Source organism: Rhinolophus sinicus, linkage group LG01, assembly GCF_036562045.2.
Source record: "Rhinolophus sinicus isolate RSC01 linkage group LG01, ASM3656204v1, whole genome shotgun sequence".
Classification (NCBI taxonomy): domain Eukaryota; kingdom Metazoa; phylum Chordata; class Mammalia; order Chiroptera; family Rhinolophidae; genus Rhinolophus; species Rhinolophus sinicus.
In genome coordinates, this window is record NC_133751.1 from 163,392,938 (window position 1) to 163,416,157 (window position 23,220).

At 36.3% G+C, this 23,220-nt stretch overlaps 1 protein-coding gene across 4 annotated transcripts in view; it reads right to left on the reverse strand.

The window, feature by feature from the left end:
* The window catches only part of ZNF385B (zinc finger protein 385B), a 373,053-nt gene that overhangs the window by 241,447 nt on the left and 108,386 nt on the right, over positions 1–23,220 (reverse strand). The window contains exon 1 of one of the 4 annotated variants that reach the window (XM_019739352.2): positions 12,056–12,355. The exons of 2 other annotated variants lie outside the window; for them this stretch is intronic. In XM_019739352.2, the coding sequence (XP_019594911.2) occupies positions 12,056–12,080 (25 nt within the window). In that variant the 5' untranslated portion in view covers positions 12,081–12,355. Of the gene's footprint in view, positions 1–12,055; positions 12,356–23,220 lie in introns of those variants that run through there. One more of the 4 variants, XM_019739354.2, reaches the window with a different exon arrangement.

The window sequence follows — 23,220 nt, forward strand, 5'->3', positions numbered from 1 at the left end:
AGGCATGGTGTCCAGTTAGTTCAGCCAATTAGAGCTTGGTGCTAATGAGATTAATACCATGTTGTCCCGTTGGCTCTGTATGGATTCACAAACACAAACGTTACCCTTAACCCTGGATACGCAATGAGTAAATGCTTACGATCAGCAGTCATGCAGCTGATCATAATAGGGAAGGGCACATATATATGTGTATATGGCTCTGTTAAAATCCAATAGTTTCATCTTCAGTTGCAAACAAGAGTATATTTTAAAGAGCAGCAGTGTAGCCAACTTAGACAAGTTAGAAAACAGTTAGAAGGAAAATATCTAGTTGATACGATAAATAGTGAGCTGATCATAATATTAATCAAGGCCTTCATTCCACATTTCTGAAAGCTGACATTGAATATAAGTTAAAATCACTCCCACTTCAACTCAGCTGGGATTTTGAGCTTATTAAACAAAAAGAATGAGGTAAATTAACATTCAAACTCAGCATTAAACCCCCAGAAGAAAGGGAATTCATGATAAAACGCCCCTCATCTCATGATGACTTTGTATTATAGCCTCAAAACTAAGATCGACACATGTTGTAAGTTTCTCAAACAGAGAACTAAATGTATGCGCTTCAAAAACAAACTCACTGCACAACAGGGTGGGCTCCATGCTGCACTGAACGCTGTCATGTGTGTGGATTTAAGGCTTGCCTTACAATTATCTTAATGTGGTTTTTGTCTTTCTTCCTTTTACTTTTAATACGGTGTGTGACTTGCACTGAGGTACTTTGGAAGTTTTCTTTCACAAGGCTGAAGGCCCTGGTGTTTTACCTGGACACTCAAGAATAAGACAAGTGGATATCTTTATGAGAGGGACACTCAAGTGACTGTGTGAATACTTGAGGAGTATATTTCCAGCAAGTTCTGGAAGAGAAACCACACAATATCAGGTACTCTAAGGCTGGACACTAGGATGGGTATAGAGTGTCAGTGTAACACATGCTGAGGACTTGATCAAACACCAGCTTTCCACCTTGAACTTATAGGGAGTAGACTCTTGAGAGGACAAAGGGCAACAGGCTAGATCATCATCCAATTACCTGGTGAGATGACTTTTGTTTTACATCTTTCCTCACCCATTAACTGTGGCTAGAAAACGTGAAGTCATCATCTGGGAACCCTACCAGCTTTCACTGTGATTAACTTGTGATGGCATCCCATTCCTCCCTTTTTTCCTCTACTTCTCTCATCTTCCATTTTGTTTGTAATATGACAATACCTGTTATTCTCAAAAGTAAACCATGTATATGTCAAAAAATCCAAAACTACAAAAGGGTGTAATAGTTAAAGAAAAGTCTGCTTTTCTTTAGTATAAAAAGGAATGTGATTTTGAACTCAGTTACCAGTCTCCCTATGAAATTCATTCATTCCTTTTTTCTCTCTTTCTTCTCCACCCCCCTCTCTCTGTATGCATATATACACACACATAGATATATAAACACATATATATCTTTTACACAAACAATATATACTTTGTTCTGCATATTGCTTGTTTTACTTATATCTTGTACATTATTCCCCATCAGTTCTTATAGATGTATATTATTTTAAATTATTGCATAATACCTGCAATGGTTTGAATGTTTGTGAGCCCCTCCAATTAATATATTGAAATCCTAATGCCCAATGTGATGTTATTAGGAGGTAGGGCCTCTGGGAAATGCTTAGGTCATGAGGGTACAATCCTCATGAATGGGATTCATATTCTTGTAAAAGAGACCCCACAGAGATGCCTTGATCCTTCCGCCATGTGAGGATACAAGAGATCTGCAACCTGGAAGAGGACCCTCACCCACCGTGCTGGTAAACTGATCTCAGACTTCCAGCCTCCAAAACTGTGAGAAATAAATTTCTGTTGTTTATGAGCTACCCAGTCTGTGGTATTTTGTCATAGCAGCCTGAATAGGCTGAGACAATATCACACAGCATGAATGAGACATAATTATTACCATCACCCACTGCTGGGTGCTTTTCTCTATATTTGTCTACTACAAATAATGTTACAATGAAATCCAGTATTTGCATATAGATACGTGCAAGAAAATGCACTGGTCTATGTATCTTTGTGTACATATGAAAGCATTTATGTTGACTAACCCTGGGGTAGTGCTGGATCAAAAGATATGCATGTTTTAAGTTTTGATAGTTATCACCACATTGCTCTGCAAATATATGAACCAATTTACTCTCTGCCCACCAATGTATGAGTGCCCCCATGCCTACACACTTGCTAACTCATTGTATTATTATAAGGTTTGATCTTACCCATATGATAGGTAAGAAAAATAGTGTCTCACTGTAAATCGTGAATATTTTTATAAGTAGCAATATCAAATAATTTACCAAGTTCTGCACAAGTATTCACAGATCCTGTATTCGAGTGTCCTAACCTTTAGTCAATGTTTTAAGCATATCATTTACTATGTGTCAGTGTTGTAGTAAGAGTTGTGTATTTAAAAGAATTAGGACACAGTTCCTATCCTGAAGGCAGTCTGATAGGAGAGAGAGATAGAAAAAAAAATAATTTGCATTGCGATAAATACAATAATAGAGCATGTATCCTATTTGGATGTAGAAATAATTAACTCTGGGTAAAGAGCTTGTTCCTTAAGTATACCTTACTTATCTAATTTATTTTTACATCTTATAAACATATTTAAATGTGATGAAGAAAATAAATATAATACCTTGGTCAGCAAGCAGCATGATTGTGGTAATTACAGCTAACAATTAAATATTCTGATAAGATGAAAATTATTTTAAGTGATGCATTCACGTTTATAATCGATATTTATTGCAATAAGAGTATGAAGAATAACATAAAATTATCTTATTTGATACTAGTTTTGGGGAGTTACAACTTTATCTAAAAAATAAATCGGAGCATTTCTCCATTCATTTTGAAGACTTTTTAGCTATGTTTTGATTAACAGAATCAAAGCACAAACTTCAGTCTTCTACCCTTCCTCCTCCCCAACTCAATGATCCACTAAATTTTTAATATACCATATTTTGCTGTGTATTATGCACTCTTGTGTAAAATGCACACCCACATTTTTGGCCCAAACTTTCAGGGGAAAAAATCTTTTGTTTTAATTTTTTAATTCAAAATTTTATTTGCTTACATTTAGGTACTTGTTTTTTGTACTATAAAAGAATTTTAGCATTATTTTTTTAACATACTATGGTACAAAAAATTTTATGTAACGAATAATTATAAAACACAAGAAAAGATACATGGTACAGGAAATTTTATGTACCGGTAACAAATTTATGATATTTACGCATGGTAGAAGGCCAAGAACTCTTCGTCGTTGCAAGTTTGTCGTAAATTCAACAAAACTGATTATTGTATTCCAGGGTATTATTCTGCATACAGGTATTGTTATTGATTTCTAGAGTTACACTTTTAACTCATAAGCATAAACGAAAGAATTAAAAACATTTATATAGATACAGAATTAGTACTACCCATCTATAATGTGCATCCTTATTTTTCCCTCACCCATTTGGGCAAAAAAGTGAGCATTATACACGGCAAAATACGGTATGGTGATTTTATTAACTGTTTAGCTTGTTATACCATGCTTGCTCTAAAGTATGAGATGTGCTAAGGGTAGTTAATTATATTACATAGAAAGCCCTTTAAGTATTTCAATCCGATAAAATGTGATAATGTCAACATCATTGACTAGTAAAACTACGTACTACTCAAGTTATTATCGTCACAACCTTCTTTAAAAGCTGTCTTCTCATCAACAGGAAAGCTTTAAAAATTCATCCCTGGACTAAATTTGACTCACTGATCACAATCTTTGTCCACATCTTTCCTTAATTACTAAACTTCATCACATTGTGTGCATTCTACTCATAAATCCTCACTCAAATGCAAACATTCAACTTGGGCTGCCCACAGGCATAAGAAGCTGGTATAATGTATGGAAGCTGTTGAGTGGGGGGTTCAAGAGGTTTAGGTTTGACCTCCAGTTCTGCTCTGTTTGTCAAGTCACTTGCCTTTTTGTGATGATGCTGATTTATGATCAGTATAATGAGCAAATATTGCTTTCTCTATCTACTTCCCAGAGTTATGGTAAGGATCAAACGAAATAATATATGGGAAAAGAGGAAGAGTTATAAGCAATAAGGTTCCCCAATTCCCTTTCAGAATCTCCCACCCAAGCCCAATTCTTTATGTGGCTCCCACCTACAGAAAGCCCCATATGCTGTGCCCCTTCATTTGGGATTCCTATGCTCCAGTCCCCTACCTCCCACCAATATTTACCTGCTTTAGGTTTAATCTCTCAGACCCTAATTTTTACTACAAGACAGCTATAATATAAGAAAGAATAATTTCTAAATAACAATGGGTTACAGTTATTGAGTATATACTTAGCACACGCTGAACCAAAATATCATCATTGGTCACCTCACAGCTTTTACTATGACAACTTCTGTTTATATCGCATTCCTTCCATTTTCCCTCAACTTGCCAAGCAAGGAACTTTATATACATTATTCTCACTTAATCTTTACAACAAATCTATGCCATAGAGTCTATTGTTACTATTATTGTTGTTTTTTTACAGATAAGGAAACTGAGGCTTGGAAAGTACTTTGCCCATGGCCATGCAGCTAAGTAGTGGTGGAACTGTGTTTTAAATCTCACAGAAAGTTCTCCCTTAGTCACTGTGCTCTACTGCTTCTCCTAAATGGAGAACTAATGTAATGGACAAATGGTCCTGATATATCACCTTATTAATTTAACATGCTCATATAATTATAGAGTCTGAAGTTGGAACATCATCTATTTTAACCATCCATCCAACCCTTATCCTCCTTTATCATACACCTAAGTCACATTCTGCTTTTTGCTTCAAAACCAATGCGGGATATGCACCATGTCCAAAAAAGTAATCCCTTCATATTCGGGCAGCTCTGCTGGAAAGTTCTTTGTATCAAGTGAAAATCTTACTTCTTGAAAAACCCATCCATGGATCTTTTTTACCTGAAAGCTTTATTGAAACGCCATAATTCAAGTGTTATAATAAATCCTCTGGTGATCTCTTCTTGACATGGTCGTTGGCCATGGTGGTCATTCTCAAATGAAAATACCTAAAGCTCTCTGCATTTCTCCCAAACTCTACGCCTGCTCTGACCAGCTGAGCAAATTTCATTGTTACAGATACTATTTCTTGTAATCCATCAAAGATACCATTAAGATGGGGAGGAGGGGGAATCATATCATGCTTTCGACTCGTACATATGTAAGTTTATAATCCATCAGTATTCCTACATCTTCTCTCATCCTCTCTTCCACTTACTGTAGTTGAAATCGATCTTGTTGGAGTTGGTCCATCTTTCTAAAACAGTGGTTCTAACTGGGGCTGCATATTGGAATCACCTTGAGAGCTTTACAAATATTGATTCCTGGGTTGAATTCCTAGAGATTCTGATTTATTTGGTATGGGATGTGGCCTAGGTATTGAGATTTATATTAATTGTATTTTCCTATGTGTTTACTATCTCAGCTTCACATCATTTACCAATTTTATGACCAGGTCATCAGTGCTCTCACCAAGTCACTACTGAGTCCTGGGAATCTTACCTTACGAGTAAGTTAATATTGGCCAGGTACACTTGAGTATAGGCATTCAACCAGTTACAAAGCCACTAAATCATGTTATCATTCAGTCCACAGTTTATATTTTGTCCACAAAATAATATCAACAAAGATTTTGTTTAATGTCACAGAGAGTTAGTCTCGGGCAATGGTAAAACCTATGGATTTTGGAGCTCGACTGCCAGGGTTCAAATCCCAGCTGAGTTGCCTGGATGATTTGGGGCAGGTAAACTAACTTTTCTGTACTTGTTTCCCTACTTGTGATGTAGGTATAATAGAACTTACTTTTAGGGCTGTTACACGAATTAAATGAGTTTATACATATAAAGAGTCTGTCATATAGGTAGCTTGAAAGTATTAGTTATCACTGCTGTTAATACTAAGCTCTGTTATACACTATTTACTACGTTCACTTGATTAAAAAAGAACAATAACAAAATTTACTGATAGGGATCTGATACTGGTTAAATCACTTGTAGCTGAAGTGAAATAAGTGTTAGAGGTCATTTCCAAGCCATCCCTATTTTCTCTTTACCCCAATTAAAGAATGATTCCCAACACACTATAGGATTTCCAACTACTGTGTACACTGAGTGACATCCACTGTTTGCTCCCCTAATATACATAAAAGTGGTTGTGTACCTAAACCACACAAAATTCAAAGGCTCCAGTTAAGCAAGAGTTAACTAATTAATCATGAATACAGTATTACCCATTGTGCAGTAATAAAACTACATACAATGCAGAAAAATACCAAAATAAGAAGTCCCTGTGGATTCACTTATGAATCTGCTTACTCCTGAATATTGTGACATTTCTTTAAAATTCAGGCTCGCTTTTCCAGTACCCCTCAAATAAAAGTTGAGTAAGGAAATACCACCTTGACTTACTGGAAGAAACAGAAGATTATAAGATGTAAATTCATTCCCTCCATAATCCTCTACAAAAATCAACACTACCAAAGAGTGAATCAGAGAAAAAGAAAAAAAAAAAAAAAAAGAACTACTATAGATCTCCTAGTGAAATTCACATACCATTCTGAAACGTCAGCCCAAAAGTGTTTGACTAAGTGTCCCAGTGGTGTTGCAGACTCCCTGGATGTAATCAGAAGACAGAAATCTCCTCACTTTGAATGAACAGGCGTTCCCCAGGGGAGGCATCTATTTATTATTTAATTGCCATTTACCAAGCAAACGTAGCTATTGAGTAATTTCACCTTATAGGGAATTAAAAGAAATAGAATCTCTCGAACTATGTAACATTAACTTACCCACTGGTGACTTTTCTAAAAATTTTATACTTGCAAAGAAAAAAAATGTTTTTGGAAGATATTTAGTAATTTAGACATAGATTATGGATTCGCATTGGTATTTTACCATAACAAACAGACCACGCAGACAAATAGGATTGATATAATTAGGAAGAAAGTGGAGCTGACATGGAGACTGGGGTAATATTTAAGGTAAAGAGGAATTAGAATCTTTTCCCAAAGGACAGAGTTTAAATATCAGAAAAGGCCACCAATATGATTTTAAGCAATTAGAAGAAGTAATGTTTAAGGCAGTAACTTTTATGACGAGGCAAAAGTGGAAAATGGATTGATGCAGTGAGGCCAAAAAATAATTATATCTTTTGAGAGCCAAAGTAATATTGAAATAATGGTATACTGTTAATAGACATATGTCTTAATTAGAATTTGTCTTATAGGACAAAAGACATTGAGAAATGACGTAGATCATTGGGGGTACCATTTAACTGAAAGAAGATATGGCTTACTGAACAGTTCTTTATTGGGCTGGCAGAGTTAATCCACTTCCAAAAACTGGGTTCATTGCTTTCACATTCAACTGATCAATCTGGTCTCAAAACAGATTTCCTGGTTTGACATGTCACATGACCGACGGAGCAAGAACCGAGGTGGCATTTTACACTGGGTACAAAAAAGGTTAGCTCCAAACCTCTCCTCTACATTATTTACTAATCAACTGAAAGGTTGCCTAACACAAACATTTTATTACAGTATATGTAAGTTCACTTCTGTATGTTTTTTCTCATTTTGAGAAACAAATTATACACTGATGTCTAGTCACTCCTGTTGAGGATATTTATAAAAACAGTGGTGGGGGCGGGATATTAGGAAGTGAAAAGAATAAAGAAAGGTAACATAGAAGACTGAGTGAGCACAGAAGGTTTTACACTACATTCTTCGATGAAGTGAAGGAAGATGAATGAGCCTTTATTCCTTTATTGTCCCGTGGAGAGGTTGCCAGATTTGTAAGAGTGACATTCAGAGCCAAGACAGAATGTTGTCCTCTGTTGTGGTGACATTAAAATTGGAGTAACTCTGGGCTGGGCACAGTGTTTCTGATAAATAGCTTAGCATCTGTACAATGGGTATTATGTTGATGCATTAATAAGTTATTTAAAAATTCAATAAAAAACAGCCTATAAATATTTTTACATCATATAAGGCACATCGTAGGTACACAATAAATATTATCTCTATTCTACTTATTCAACTATGGTGCACTGAATAATTAAAGTATCTCACAGATTTTTCTTCTAGGTCAAGTTTGCAAGTTACTCTGACTCTCTGAGAAACCTAGAAAGTGGCAGTCAAAAGCAAGAGTCCTGAAATCAAAAGGACTATGAACATTTGAATGAAATCCAGATGGAGGGGTTGAGGGGGGCATTGAGAGAGGGACCTCTCATTAGGCATCTTAACTATAGCAAAACAAAATTAATTTAACCTGTTGAGAGAAGACAATCCTGAAAATGTTCTAGTTGGCAAGTGATAACCACTGGAAATTAATTGCACAATTCTCAATATTATTTATTTAAAATGTTACTGATAGCTACTATTTAATACGCTGCCTTTATTATTTTATCTCAGTATATACAGGAGGCTTTCATATCCTTACTCAGGATTTCTGCTCCACCAATCCTATTTTTTTATATATATATCATTTTAGGTTTTTCAAATCGAAATTTTCTTACCATAGGAGTTTCCAAGAATAAACTCTAACAGTAGAAAACAACTGCTTTTCTAGGAATTTGAAGCCTCCATTTTGGCTTTGGTAGACCCAATTATCTAGGTAATTTTTGGAGACTCACTTTCTTATTTAGAAACGAGGGAGGGTTCCCATATTAAATACAGGACACTCAGTAAAATTTGAATTTCAGCTAAACAAACAATCATATTTAGTAAAGGTATTTCCAAAATATTGCATGGGTCATACTTATACTAAAAATTATTCATCACCACAGCAACATACCTGAAAACAAAATAGAAACTACATAAATAGTCCAAAGTACTGAACGTATACATTGGGAAAGCTCAATGAACTTGAAGAGTACTTTAATTTTGCAATCGTGTTTCTCAACTAAAGCAGGTTTACTACATCAATAATATTTCATAACTAATCATGTTTTAAATCTCCTGACGGAAACTCAAGATTGTTATCTCTTGATGTAAAAGTGAAAAGATGCAGGTAAATCACTGAGAAGCATGAGAATCTCCCATCCTCATGATAACTTTCTAAATTCAACTTCTTGTGAAAGAGAAATTACTGCTAAGACTTCAGGCAGATATGCTAAATTATCCCTTGCTTCCTGTAGTAAATTCTCTATGATCTGCGTACTGTGATGTTTCACTATTCTAAGAGGATTCTGACATTCTAAAACTTCTTAAAAGGTTTCATTTACTAAACACATTACATCATCAGGAAATTCAAAGAGAAAATCTCAATGCCCTTCTAACTTTTTAAATCTCAACCCAAAACCCAATTTGTTTCATGGGCTTTGGGGAAGTGAGAAATATTATATACTTATCTGTAAGTCAAAATCTAAAACAAAATGCCCCTGACAATCTGATGATGACTTGTGGCATGACATTCCCAAAAGAACAGAAGAAAACGAAGTTGTTTAAAATTATGCTTCATCTAAAAAAAAAATCTTCATATTATAATGGTACATATTATATCCCTGTATTTCAATAAATAACATTTTATCTTGAATGCTTCAGCATGTGAAATCACTTAACCTAGGCAAAAATCCAAGGTTAACAAGAAAAAAAACCACAAAATTCAAGATTTTAGAAGTGTTTTCAGTTCCTTTATCAAGGTTATATGGAAGAAAAAGTATAAAAGCATCATTCAAACGTGTACCCTAATCCACCTTTATATTATATATACATGGATATCCATTACAACCAGGCAAAGAATAAATACTTCCTTAAATGTCATTGGTAGTTAATTTTGATCATGTCTATTTCAAAATGCATTATGACCAACAAAACTCAAAAGGTTTATTTTCTGATGAAAATAAAAAAGCTAAGGAAATCATTCTTTTACTAGCAAATCAACATCTACAAGTACATTTCATCTATAAACACTCTGTGGAAACAAAAACCATTTTTAATATTTCTATAATTTTAGCATTTGAGAGGTTTTACTTGTCAAGATGAGGCAGTTTTATAAAAGATGACATTTTTCAACATTTTTAATGTATCATGACATGGTTTAATTTTATTCCTTAATTAACCCTCCTCATAGCACGTATATGTATAATAAAATATGAGTAATATGTACCAACTATAAAATATAAAAGCCTTGCATTATCTCCGACAGTGCTATAGGATGTACTAAGAAACAAGCAGATAATGACAGATTACACAATATGGCCAGGACTAATAGAGTGGTTTTCAACAAATGCATTGTAAAAAGTTGAACAAACATTTTACCTTTCAAAATATAACTACGGTATTGTGATGTCACATGTGAAGTAAGGTCCAAAGTGGGAAATGTTAACTTTAAATCTGCAGGTCTTGGATTAAACAACATAAAGGAAATTTGGAGAAATGACAATGCATTCGGAAAGTAGACTAGGTTGAAGGTAAGAGTCTCTTCTTAAGGGTCTAATTGGGTCACTTGGCCCCCACTCTACTTTTTAAAAATTTATCTCATAGAGACACCTTAGCAGAAGCTATCAGCTTTGACAGAACACCGAAATCCTGGCAGTGAACCATAAATTGACCATTACCATAAAAAGAGCTGCTAAATGAGAAACCATGTGCTCAGTATAAAACTAATTTCATGCTTTCAAAAGCACACAGTGGCTTCTAGCAAGATAGTGGCCCTGGGACTCGCTGAGACAGATTGGCGAACACAAATGGTTTGCTCCTGATGCGTCTGCTTAGCCAAGCTTTACATGTACTGTCAGTAAATGGGGTTCTCGAATCTTCTGTCAAACAAATACACACTTATCTTTAACTTTAGAGTTAAAAGCCATAAAACAGCTGCCTCAAATAAATTTAGCAGGAAACACACACATACACACACACACACACACACACACACACACACACACACACATCTATATATTCCCCATGTGCCATGTTAGCTCCCAATCAAATAAAAACAGATTTCTCTGCAGACCTAACATACTAAACAGACACTTAATAAGCATACTGCTTTTTGAATACATCATAACTGTCACAGCCCTTTCTTCTTTAGAAACAGCTTCTCATCGTGTAGGAATTAGAGTTTAGAAGAGCCTGAGCAATAGGACTCCATCTACTCAGAGCCTAACTTTGAGTTTGCCCTTATCCAGTTGGCTTTCAAATACTCCATACTTATAATGCCACATCAAACCTTTCTGGGCATGACAATCTAGTCATTTAACTTCCCAGGTGAGTGTCAGTACTTTATTTACATTTGAATGATAAAATCTGCTACATTTAAAACGTCACATCAAATTAAAACATGCTTTATGAGGAAATGCTGCTAATTTTCTCCTCTCACTCAGTATACGATCTCCAGAAATCAATTACTGTAGGTTGCCCAGTGCATGACAGGTCATAACTTTTAATTATTAATGATGTCAAGCTTAACAAGGCGTCAACTCCAGTATGGAATGCATTTCACTTACTTTCTTAGTTATCTCGTAAACATCACTTATTTCCTCCTATGTATTTTTCAAGTCAAAGATTCTACAAAGTTCCTTTAGTTCAGAGCCTTTATTTTATACACTTGAAGCACATAAAACCACTGCTAATTACCTACTTAATGTAATGACAGCAAACCGCACAATATCACTGATTTGTTCTGAATGTTTAAAATGCAAAGGAAGTCACCTCCTGGTAAGATGTCCTCAGCAAACAGCTAGCACAGAAAAAAAGAAAGAAAAAAAAAGAAGAATGCTATCACACCCATTTAGGGAGTTACTTCCCAATAAAATGAAAGAATCATATATTTTGCTCTTCAGTGCTGCCCCTTTGGATCTGTCAGCACGACGTGAAAAACACAATTGATAACTCCCCAAGATTCCACATAGTGTATGAAACAATCTGTTACGGAGACCGCAGAACCCGGCATCCAAGTTTTAGAATAAAAATCCTCACCTCTGCTAGGAAGTCCACTCCACATCCTGGCAGGGCTTCCACCAGCTTCGCAAGCAACCAAGTTGTAGGAACAAAACTTCCAGTATGTGACCAGTGTAATGCTCGGTGCTACCGAGACTTGGCTCCAGCCCCGATGATCTGTATGACAGTACCACACTAGAGCAGTGCAGCTCCAAACCTTCCCAGATGCTGGCTTATTGCACTGCTCATTGAAAATCCTTTACACGCTGGCAACATTTTAGGGAAGGACAAGCACACTCTGAGTCATTTGTAAAGAAAGCAGAGCAATTTCAATCCTATATCTCCACGCGTGCTGAAACCAGAAGCACTGTCAACCTACAAGTCTGAGGTGGATTTAAGCCGAGAAACAGGCAACCTAAGCCTTCATTATCAATGCATGAAATCAGCCAGTGTGATCAAATTCAAGCAAACCACAAAAAGGATATGATTACGAAAGGCTCCACAGATTTAGCACCAAACCTTGTGGAATGAAGACTCATCTACTGAAATTGTGTAAATGTTAAAAATAGCTCTGGCTTTTCAACAATGAGCTGGATACAGAGAAGAAATCAGTAGTCTGTATTATGTGGACTTATCATAAAAGCTGCAAAAATCAAAATAGCTGTAGGTTCCTGGACTTCTCTATAGACAAATGAAATCACTGGAAGCTATTACAATTATCTCTCTCTCTCTCTCTCACACACACACACACACACACACACAAGTCCATCTATTTGACACAGATATCCATTAAAGAGCAAGTTTAAATATCCTTTAACCCCCCGTGTGCCTGTCTGTAAATTAAAATAATAATGATAATAAAAATGTGCATGGCTGTGCTATCAGCAAGGCAAAATACCATCAATTTTACTCTAAAACAAATTTTTAAATGATAAAAAATTTAAATGTATTCTGTGTAACAAGAAAATAAACATACAAGGTGGAGAATATTTTTAACACCATAGTCTTTGGCTGTTTAACATTTTTTAAAACTCTATGGTTAAATCCATACATTCCCTACCCCAAACACCCCAAATTTATATCTTTACCTTTCACCATCCTTTCTCTTTCATTAGTATAAGATGCAAGAGCCAGTTGACATAATCTTAAAAGGAACAAGGTAGTTATACCCCAGAAAGTAGCAGCAATGATTTGAGACAAGAGACAGAGCTTTGACGTGTGCATGCAAAGTGAAAAGCAAAAAGGACATAAAACATTTATCAAAAATCATAAAAAGTACTGGAAGGAATTCCTAGTAGATAGCATCGATACAGCCCTCTTTAAGGCTCTATTCATTTTTTTTTAAATGGGTTTTTTCTCACTGAATCTCTAAAGCAAAGCAAATCAGGATCTAATAAAAGCAATTCGTGATTTGAGAATCTTCTGTAAATGATTGTGTTCAGTTCTAGTAATACTACTCGCTCTTAAGTGCCATGTTTAGCACAATCCAAAATACTAATATCTGTGTAGAAATCAGCGCTATGCCACACGTACATTTACATAACACAGCGTTCGGAGTAATGTTAAACATTGAACACCCATGAATATCCCTGTGGTACAGTCCCTATGTGTAGAGTAGACTCCTGATGAGCCACTGGTTAGACACCCTTCTTTGGAGATAGTTACAGACATACATGAGTGGACATGCACACAAGTGCGTGCGCGTGCAGCTGGTGTGTGTGTGTGTGTGTGTGTGTGTGTGTGTGTACCCACATCACAGAAGAATGCACACATCTTATGTAGCTACTTATGCTGTCTGAATTCCATTCGTTTTGTGCCTCACGAAGCCCCTAAGACAACATTTGAGTGTACCGTGAAAAATCATACTGGACATCACTGATTCAGCAATTGCTCTCTCTCTCTCTCTCTCTCTCTCTGTCCTTTTCTTATGCTACAAAATAGTCCATGAGAGACTGTGTGCCTGAAATTCTTTTATTACTACACATGCAGCTCCTTAGTAATAACAGTTTAAAATGAAACCATAATATTTGATGATAGGTCCTCAACTTCTTATCTAATACCCTTACTGACAGATCCATTTCAGAATTCAAAGGCTTCCAAATTTTAGGAAGATAAAACTCTGCATATACCATGAATTGTATAATAACTTCAATGAGGTCTGTAGTAACACTCTATAATCAGACACATTAACATTTCTGTAGCAAAACGTGTGCATATTAATGCTAGATGGGATAAAGACGATCATTAACCTCACATCAATATGAATTACAAAACTTGCTTATTTTCCTAGCTTCTTGAATTTCAGGAATTGTAGGTAAGAGATTCCTGTAGAACCTGTAGAAATGTTTACCTAAACTGTTACAAGGTTAAGGATTGGGAAATGATACCTAAGCAGATGTTCTCTTGCTAGGGGAAGAGATTTGGAAATTAGCATTGCTTTAAGAGGATGGACAAAAATACAAGAGAAGATGCCATTAAGGCACAAAGCAGAGCAGAGATGCAGCTATAATGCAAAATGACAAAACTAGGGCATGGGAATGGAAGGGGAGAAGAAGCCATTCAGAACTACTGTGCCAAGAAAAGAACAAAACAGAAAGATAGTATCAACCACTCATTGATTACCTAACTCATACACAGTAATGTGAAAGGTACTTGACATAAACATTTTTTAACAACCTACTTTATAACTTTCAAAAGGAAATTTTAAAAGGAAAAACATACTTTCAGATAAAGGCTTAAAACTTTGGGTGATCTCACCCTGTTCTCACTGTACCCTAAAGCGAAATGTCTATAATGTTAAACAACCCATGTGAGAATGTCAGAAACAAAAAATAAGCTTCACCTTATGAAGTAAAGGACCTTATTTTATGTTTACATAGTATATATTATTTTATAGAGTATATATTTATTTTTATATAGTATATAGTATAGGAATTCTTCAAAATCACTTGTATAAAAAGGGTATTATATTTTTTACCTTCAATATTCAAATTGTTTAACTTTAAAATACATTTAAAAATATTCCTAAGAAACGTTAAGTATTACGTTGTATTTACTGGAGTTTTCCTATGAGTATATTTCCTAAATAAAATACTTTTTATAATAAGTATATTAATAAACTTTAACATAGCATTGACACTAGATTTAAGACTTTGGACCTATATCACTCAATATCTTCTAAGAGATCTTAGTCAAAAGGCACAAAGTTGTAGTTACGTAGGATGAATAAGCTAGCAACCTGCGGTATAACATGATGGCGATAGTTAATAATACTGTACTGAATACTGGAAATTTGCTAAGAGAGTAGATTTCAGGTGCTCTCACCACACACACAAAAGTGAGTATGTTAGGAGATAGATATGTTGATTGGTTTCACTGTAGTAATCATTTCACTATGTAAATGTATACCAAATCATGTTGTGTACCTTAAATATACACAATTTTATTAAAAACATAAACTATAGGTAATCCCCCAAAAAGAACATTTCTTGTGTGTCTTTTGGGGTTCAGACTTGCTGTGGGGTGGAGTTTTAGAGGCGTTTATTATAACATTGGTCTTCCTATTCACTGTACAAAGTATAGCATAATGTGGGGCTCTAATCTCAGTATCTAGAATATAATCACAAAGTCATTTTCCATGTAAAGATGGAAACTGCATTTATTGGTTTTGGAAAGTACAACATAATTTGGTGAATTCTTTCTTTAGCAACCAAAATAGTACGCTGGTTGTTTCATGGCACTATTGAACTTCTAAAAGTAACTGGTTACCTAGAGTGGGAAACTCCCAGGATCAAAATCAGCATCTCCTTAGACCTTTTTATATCATGTCCTCATCAGAAAAAAAATTAACTTACAGCATCTGTAGGACAAGATCTCTGGATTGCAAAGCGGCTCACCAAGGGGTAGGCTCTTGAAATGAAGTGCGTCAACATGATGTAAATGCCATCACAGTCAGCCCATAAAAAATACGATAACCAGCTCACCCAGTTCCTCCAAACTCCTCACATAATCAGGAGAAAAGCAAACATATTTAACGGTTGGACTAAGAATCAGCTCCAGAAAAACTGTAAGTGTCATGGATAAACACCAATCCCAGGGTCAGTTTTAACATGCCACCAGGATGCCTAACTTGGGATGTTCAACAGCCTCCTTGGCTTTGATACTGTAAAAGTATGAAAGTTGAAAGTCTTTATGAAGAAAGTTGGTCAAAGTGACAACACATTCACCCCCCAGTGAGAAAATGAACCTACCAATTTTGAATTTCTATTCAGCCTGCTATCAAAAGCTTTTCTCCCTAGATTAGTTTAAAATAGGTAATAAACACACACACACACATACACAAAGGGGGAAAAAAAAGGTTATATTTCTGTTATAAGAAGACACCAAGATTTTAAGTGGGTCTTTGATGATTCAAATCACTCAGCCACCCAAACACTTACCATAATTGCCTATGATTCAGTTTCCACACTGAACGGTATTAGTACTTGGTTTTTAAAATCTAAAAACCAAGACATGATATTATAATATATTACCTGTTAATACATATATCTAAAAGTTTACAGTGTAATGTTGTAAAGACTATGTAGGGTGTCAGAATGGGTACTGGACTTATCAGGGAGATCATTTCACAGATTATATAAATGCTTAACCACTGTGCTGTACACCTGAAACTAATAAAAAATAATGCTGAATGTCAACTATAATTAAGTAGTCACCAGATGTAGGTACAGCAAAGACAACATAGTCAATGATATTGTAATAGCTGTGTATGATGTCAGATGGGAAGTAGACTTGTTGGGGTTATCACTTTATGAGGGGTGTAAATGTCTAATCATTATGTTGCTTTGTACACCTGAAACTAATTTTTTTTTAAAAAAAAAAAGATGATTTAAAGGGAAGGGGAAAAAAGTTTATAGTCCAAAGCATTCTTAAAATAAAAGATTATCAGTCCACTAAAAGTATCCTTCTAATTCTTTGTTTTAAGTCCCATTCAAACTCATACTTTATATGATTCCTTCGAGTCTGTACTTACATAATCGACATTTTAAACCACATGTACAGAAAAAACATGAAGCGATTCTATAATGACTTTTTCAGGTCTACCTTAAGTGTAATTTTAGATTTCTAATACAATCCAAAAAGATTGGGCTCTATCTCAAAGCATTTTGGGGGTTGGAGTTTTAACTTGAATCTTCATCCTATTTCCAAGTTGCTCTTCTCTCATTCACAGGGAACCTCAATCTTTATAAACTCTAGAACATAAATCTCAGTTAAATTTACATGGGGAGTACAGATGTGGAGAATAACTTTATTCTTGTTTGAGAGAATAAAATTCAGATTTAGCAAACTACTTGAAAACGTACAGTGATCAATCCTGGGTAAGACAAAGACTCTGACCTGTATATCGATATTCCTTCTGTATCATCACTAGGTCTGAATTATTCCAAATAAGAGACAATTCCTGGGCTCTCTCATAAGGATCTGAGATTTATACCAAGGAAATCAAATACCCTTTTTCCAAGGATCCAGTTATGTATATTTGACCAAGACCTTTTCCCCTTCTAAGTCTACCCTTTCACGAAATAGTGTAGGAAGTCATAAAAAAAGGGCTATATAATTATTCCATGAAAATATTTTTATGGACTTATAATTAAACAATCTAGGGAAATAAATGTATTATAAATCATTTAACCTACCTTCCTCCACACTGAAATGTTTTATTTACTTAGTGCACTGACTGGTAGATACTCACTGATACTTCTCTAAGGATTTGTTGTACTTTCGCCATGTTACTTATATTTTGCAAAACATTTCTTGGTTAAATGATAAATGGCAAACTGACTCAACAAAAATGAAGAAAAAGCAAGCATTTAAAACCATATGTTTCTACTGCAAAAGTAAAATACATTATCATATTGATGAATTCTAGTCATATCTCTACATTTATCACACAAACCTATGTTTGCATCATTAAACATTTATGCTTGCACCTAATATCTCTTAAAATGAACTATAATTTTTCCAGACAGAGTGCAATAGTAGATACTTAAGTCATAATTTTTATTCCTGAAAACTGGAGAAAAATTCTCTCTCTCTCTCTCTCTCTCTCTCTCTCTCTCTCTCTCTCTCTCTCTCTCTCTCACACACACACACACACACACACACACACCACTGATATCTCCCCTATAGATTCTGCCTAACACATGGAAGATGCTCATGAAAAGTATGTCAAATGATCATGTTCTTGCCAATACTTGCATGTCACACATATCCTCACACATTTATAAGTATTGTTCTGCCCTCCATACTCAATAAACTCCAGCAAAATATTGTGGGATTAGGAAGAAGGAAAATATCTTACTTTCAATGTGCTTGTGGCACCATCTTGTGGTGATTCTATAGTGTTACAATTTCAAGTTTAAGTTCTGAGGTTCAAAAATGAGAAAACACTTTGAAGGATAAATTTTACATTTTAAATATATATGAGATGCAGTGGGAAGAATTTCACCATTGTATTTAAAAGCCCATCCTTGTACTTTGATAGTCATAATACCTATCACAGTGACGACTCTATCAGCTGTTCTTCAATGTAGAATAGGAATAAAATAAAGAAATCATTAGAAGGGAGGCAGGTAAAAACAGCTGACGATCCTGGACTCATCAAAGTGAAACACAGAATATAGCAACAAAGAAAAGCATACTCCATACAATGCTCCAGCTGACAACCCATCTTCCAGTCTTGCTCTCCATTTCCACCTCCAAACCACTACCTCTACTTCCTGCTGCAAAGTCCCCTGATTTTATCACCCTTATCTTCTCTCCCCACTTCCTAAGTGTCCTCAACTTAAAATAGATTCAAACTCAGTTCAAAATTCCCAAGGCCAAATAAAAGATGCCACTTCTCACATGAAGAGGCAGAGTCTGTTTTCCCACAGCTGAAATTTGGACTGGTCTTGTGATTAGTCCTGACCAAATGAATGCAGTGTTTTGCAGTTTCTGCTCTGTTGTCTTGCAGCGCTACCTGTGACCTCTGTGTAATGAAGCTTAGTCAAAGCAACTCTAAGAGGAGAGTCTACTGGTGAGCGTGACCCAGCCTACAGTCAGCACCAAATGCCAGACGCATGTGGGGGGCCATCTTAGGCCACCCAACCCAGCTGATGTGTAGCTGCCTGCATCTGTGTGAGTGACCTCCAGTGAGTCCAGGACAAGAACAACCTCGCTGAGATCAGCCCCAGTCTCCGACCCACAGAATCATGATTAAAATAAAGTATTACTTTTCTAAAAAAATTTTCTAATGGCTACTTTCTAATGGCCTACCTTCCCAACTTCTCTTATTTTTCTTCCTAGTTCTCTCACTCAGTTTCAGCCATATCTCAGCTTTTTAGACATGCCAAGCTTTTCTCAATTTAAGATTTTAAACATTCTCTTTACTCCCTTTGCATCATGTTTTTCCACTCTCTTTGCTTGACTAACTCCTGCTTAGGCTTAAAAGCTTAACCTCAAATATGATTAGAAATTATTTTGGAATTAATTGAAAGTGAGAAAGAAAATGCACATTTTAGTTAGCATGCAACAGGGAAAAAACAAACATTAGCTAATAAAAAAACAGTCATGAATTCTTTTCATTTTCACTTTGCGAAGAATATGTTTTAAAAGCTATGAGAGGTAATGTAGAGTGAAAGATCTTAGACTTTGAAGTTTTGTGTGGCCTTAGGAAAGGCCTCCAAATCGCTCTAATTCTCAGTTTCTAAATTTGAAATATGAGGAAAATTAGACTTATCTGCAGGTTGTGAGGACTGGAGTCATTATTTCAGTCTTTCCATGGTAACCTCTATCTCTAGTACTCCTCAGATCGAGTACAAATGGTCTCTCTTACCACAATTCAGCAGAACCTCCATACCCTGGGCCTGATATTTCATAGTTTTAAATATCATTTGTGCCAAACTAGTGGCAAGAGCAGGATCAGAGGTCCCTCTAAGAGACACTCCCTTCCATTCTGAGGAAAAATGGATCCCCCAACGCCCCAGAATACAAGCAAGTTTCCCCACCATAATCCTTGGGGCCACTTTATTCTCCATGACAGGTACAAGCATTCCTGAGGACACAAGGAGAATAAAATATAAAGTTAACATGTGTTACTCTATCTGGTGATTTACCTGTTTCTGAATGGAAGGGAGGGGGGTTATCAGAGCATCACATACTGATTTTTATGTGGGGAAAGGCTCTGAATAGCAAAAGCCGGCCTTTCCACACAAACAGGCTGCCTCCAGAAACAGAACTTACATCCTCTCATTTTCTGATTCACCTTCCACATCAGGTACACTGTTTGAGCAGTAACCTGTAAGCACAATCCAGGTAATTTCTGCTCAACCTAACATATCCATAGATGAAAGTAACCTGGAAGCACAAACCAGGTAGTTTCTGCTCAACCTAACATATCTACAGATGCAAAACAATGACACCATGGTAAGGACTCAGGCCACAGAATCAGGCCGACTTCTTCCAAGCCAGTTGTTACCTAACCTCTTTATTCCTCATCCACATTGTAGGTAATAATAATAGTATCTTCCTCATAAATCTGTTATGAGGATTCAAACAAGATAACCTACTTAGCACAATACCTGCCACAAGGTGAGACCCCATTCATCCACTTTACTGCAGCCTTTCAGTCTGCCTTCACTGTTTTTATGATACTGTCCAAGGTGCAAAATTACTTCTAAAGCTCCCAGTTAGGGGTGTGGATTGTTTGATGGGGTTGTGGGGGGAGAGGCTGGCTGTATCACTCTATTTCCATGACATTGTCCCTCTCTTTCCCTGGGTGAGGGGATGCCCCAGGAGAAGGCAAGGAACACAAGAAGGCCACCTTTCTCTTTTCTGATCTCCCAGTTACAGATTTATTTAAGGGAAGAAGCTCCTTTTCTGGGTCTAAATCCTCCTCGATGGGTTAGATTCGTGTTCGCAAAGTGTGATTTCGGACCAGCAGCTTCCTCTTCATCTGAGGACTTGTGAAAAATGCAAGTTTTCAGGTTCCACCCCAGACCTACTGAATCCGAAACTCTTGGGATGAAGCCCAGTGATCGATCTAAAATCACCTTTCAGGTGACTCTGATGCAAGCTCAAATTTGAGAACCACTGGGTTAGATTCAGTCATTCACGTACCAATTGCTTTCAACTTCTGAAATTCAGATCCATCTCAGGGAATGTGAACGACAATAGTGAATGGGGTAGGAATGGAGGGGAAATATTACAGCTGGAGGCATCCAGGATAAAGAATAGGTCTCAGCCTTTGATATCAAGGGGCAGAATGAGGGTCGCTAGCCACCAAACCTAGAAAACATACGTGGTCAGTTTTGTCTGGACTTGGGAAACTGTAAGTAGGTCATGGAAAATCACCTCTGTACAGTCACATGGAATTCTGGAAAAACACCTAGGCTAGGATGTCTGGACTTGATGGGGAGGTCCCAGGTGATAAACCAGAGTGAGAGAGAAAGAGAACTGAGGAGAGCTGTGAATTCTAGCAGCTTTCCCTTATTTTTCCTATGTGTGTGTTTGGGCAGCTGTGGTTTTTCCTGTGCCTCTGTACCCACAAAACAAGGAAGACTTCCTGATACAACTACTTTCTGCCTTGACAGAGGGATCTTCTTTCACTCCAATAATAATAAACTATTTGTAGTTTATTCCTACACGCATTTGCTTTGCTGTCCCCTCTACCTGGAATGTTGTTTCTCCCTTGAATAACTTGAAACTCATCTTTGACTATTCACCTAAAATATCATCTCCTTAAGGAAGCCTTCCCTGACCTTTTTAAAGTTAACCATTCCTTGCTCCGTGCCACACCTAGCTTATATGGAGATCCATCATTGTTCTCAGCATATCACATTGCCATTAACTTATTTCGAAATCTATCTTCTCTTGACACTTATCTTAAAAAAGAGAGATTATTTTAGTAATCTCTGTAAAGTGGACATTTGATAAGTTTTAAAAAGCCAAACCCTCCAATTTTTCTTCATTATCACCTCTGATAATGCTATTAGAAGACTGGGCATTTTAGACGGTCACCTTTATCATGATTTTTTTTTAACTGAAATTTTTATTGCAATAACTAGAGATTCACATACAGATGTATGAAGCACTGCAGAGAGTTTCCTTGAACACTTTATCCAGCTTCCACTGATGGGAACATTCTGTAAAACTACAGAGTAATATCACACTCAGGATGTTGACAGGAATGCAATCTACCAATTTTACTGGGATTTCTCAAGTTTTCTTGCTTTATTTTTTCTCTTCTAGCTTCTTAAGGTAGGGATTTATTTGTTGGAGACCTTTTCTCAATTCTAATATAAGCACTTAGTGCTATAAATGTCTCTTTCAGCACTGTTTTAATTACATTCGACATATGTTGATATGTTGTTCTTCCATTTTCATCCAGTTCTATGTGTTTCTTATTTCTTTTGAGTCTTCCTCTTTGACTCATGAATTATTTAAGAGATATGCTGTTTAATTTCCCTGTTGGTTTTCTATTACTGATTTTTAGTTTAATTTCACTAATTAGAACTGCAAGTGGTTAGCTCTCAGTCACTTATTCTGGGAAATTACTCAAGTCAGCCACCACCCTGTGAACCCCACTCCCACCCCTACCAACCCTACCACTAGAATAAGACTGACAGAGAGGAGGGGAAGTTACCTCTGAAATTAATAGTCCTTGGAAGGTTATCTCTACGGCCACATCTTTTCTCCTCTGGGGAGGAGACAGGCTACTTTGTTCCTCCCTCTATTAACCTCTAGGGCTGTTGTCACCAAATACCAAAAGCTGGGTGGCTTCACAATAGACTTTTATTATCTCCCAGTTCTGAGGCCAGAAGTCCGAAATCAAGGTGTTGCAGGGCTGGTTCTTTCTGGGGACTCAGGAGAGGGTCGGTTCCAGGCCTCTCTTCTTGGTTAGCAGATGGCCATCTTGTCTCTTCGCATCATCTTCCCTCTGTGTGTGTCTGTCTCTATGTCAAATTCCCCCTTTTATAAGGACATCTGTCACATTGGATTAGGGTCAACGTAACCTTAACAACCTCAATGTAAACTAATTTCCTCTGTAAAGACTCTATCTTCAAATAAGGTTATATTTTCAAGTACTGAAGATTAGAACTCCAACATACCTTGTTTTGGGGGACAAAATTCAGCCCCTAACACCCCTGACAGTCAAGGAATGG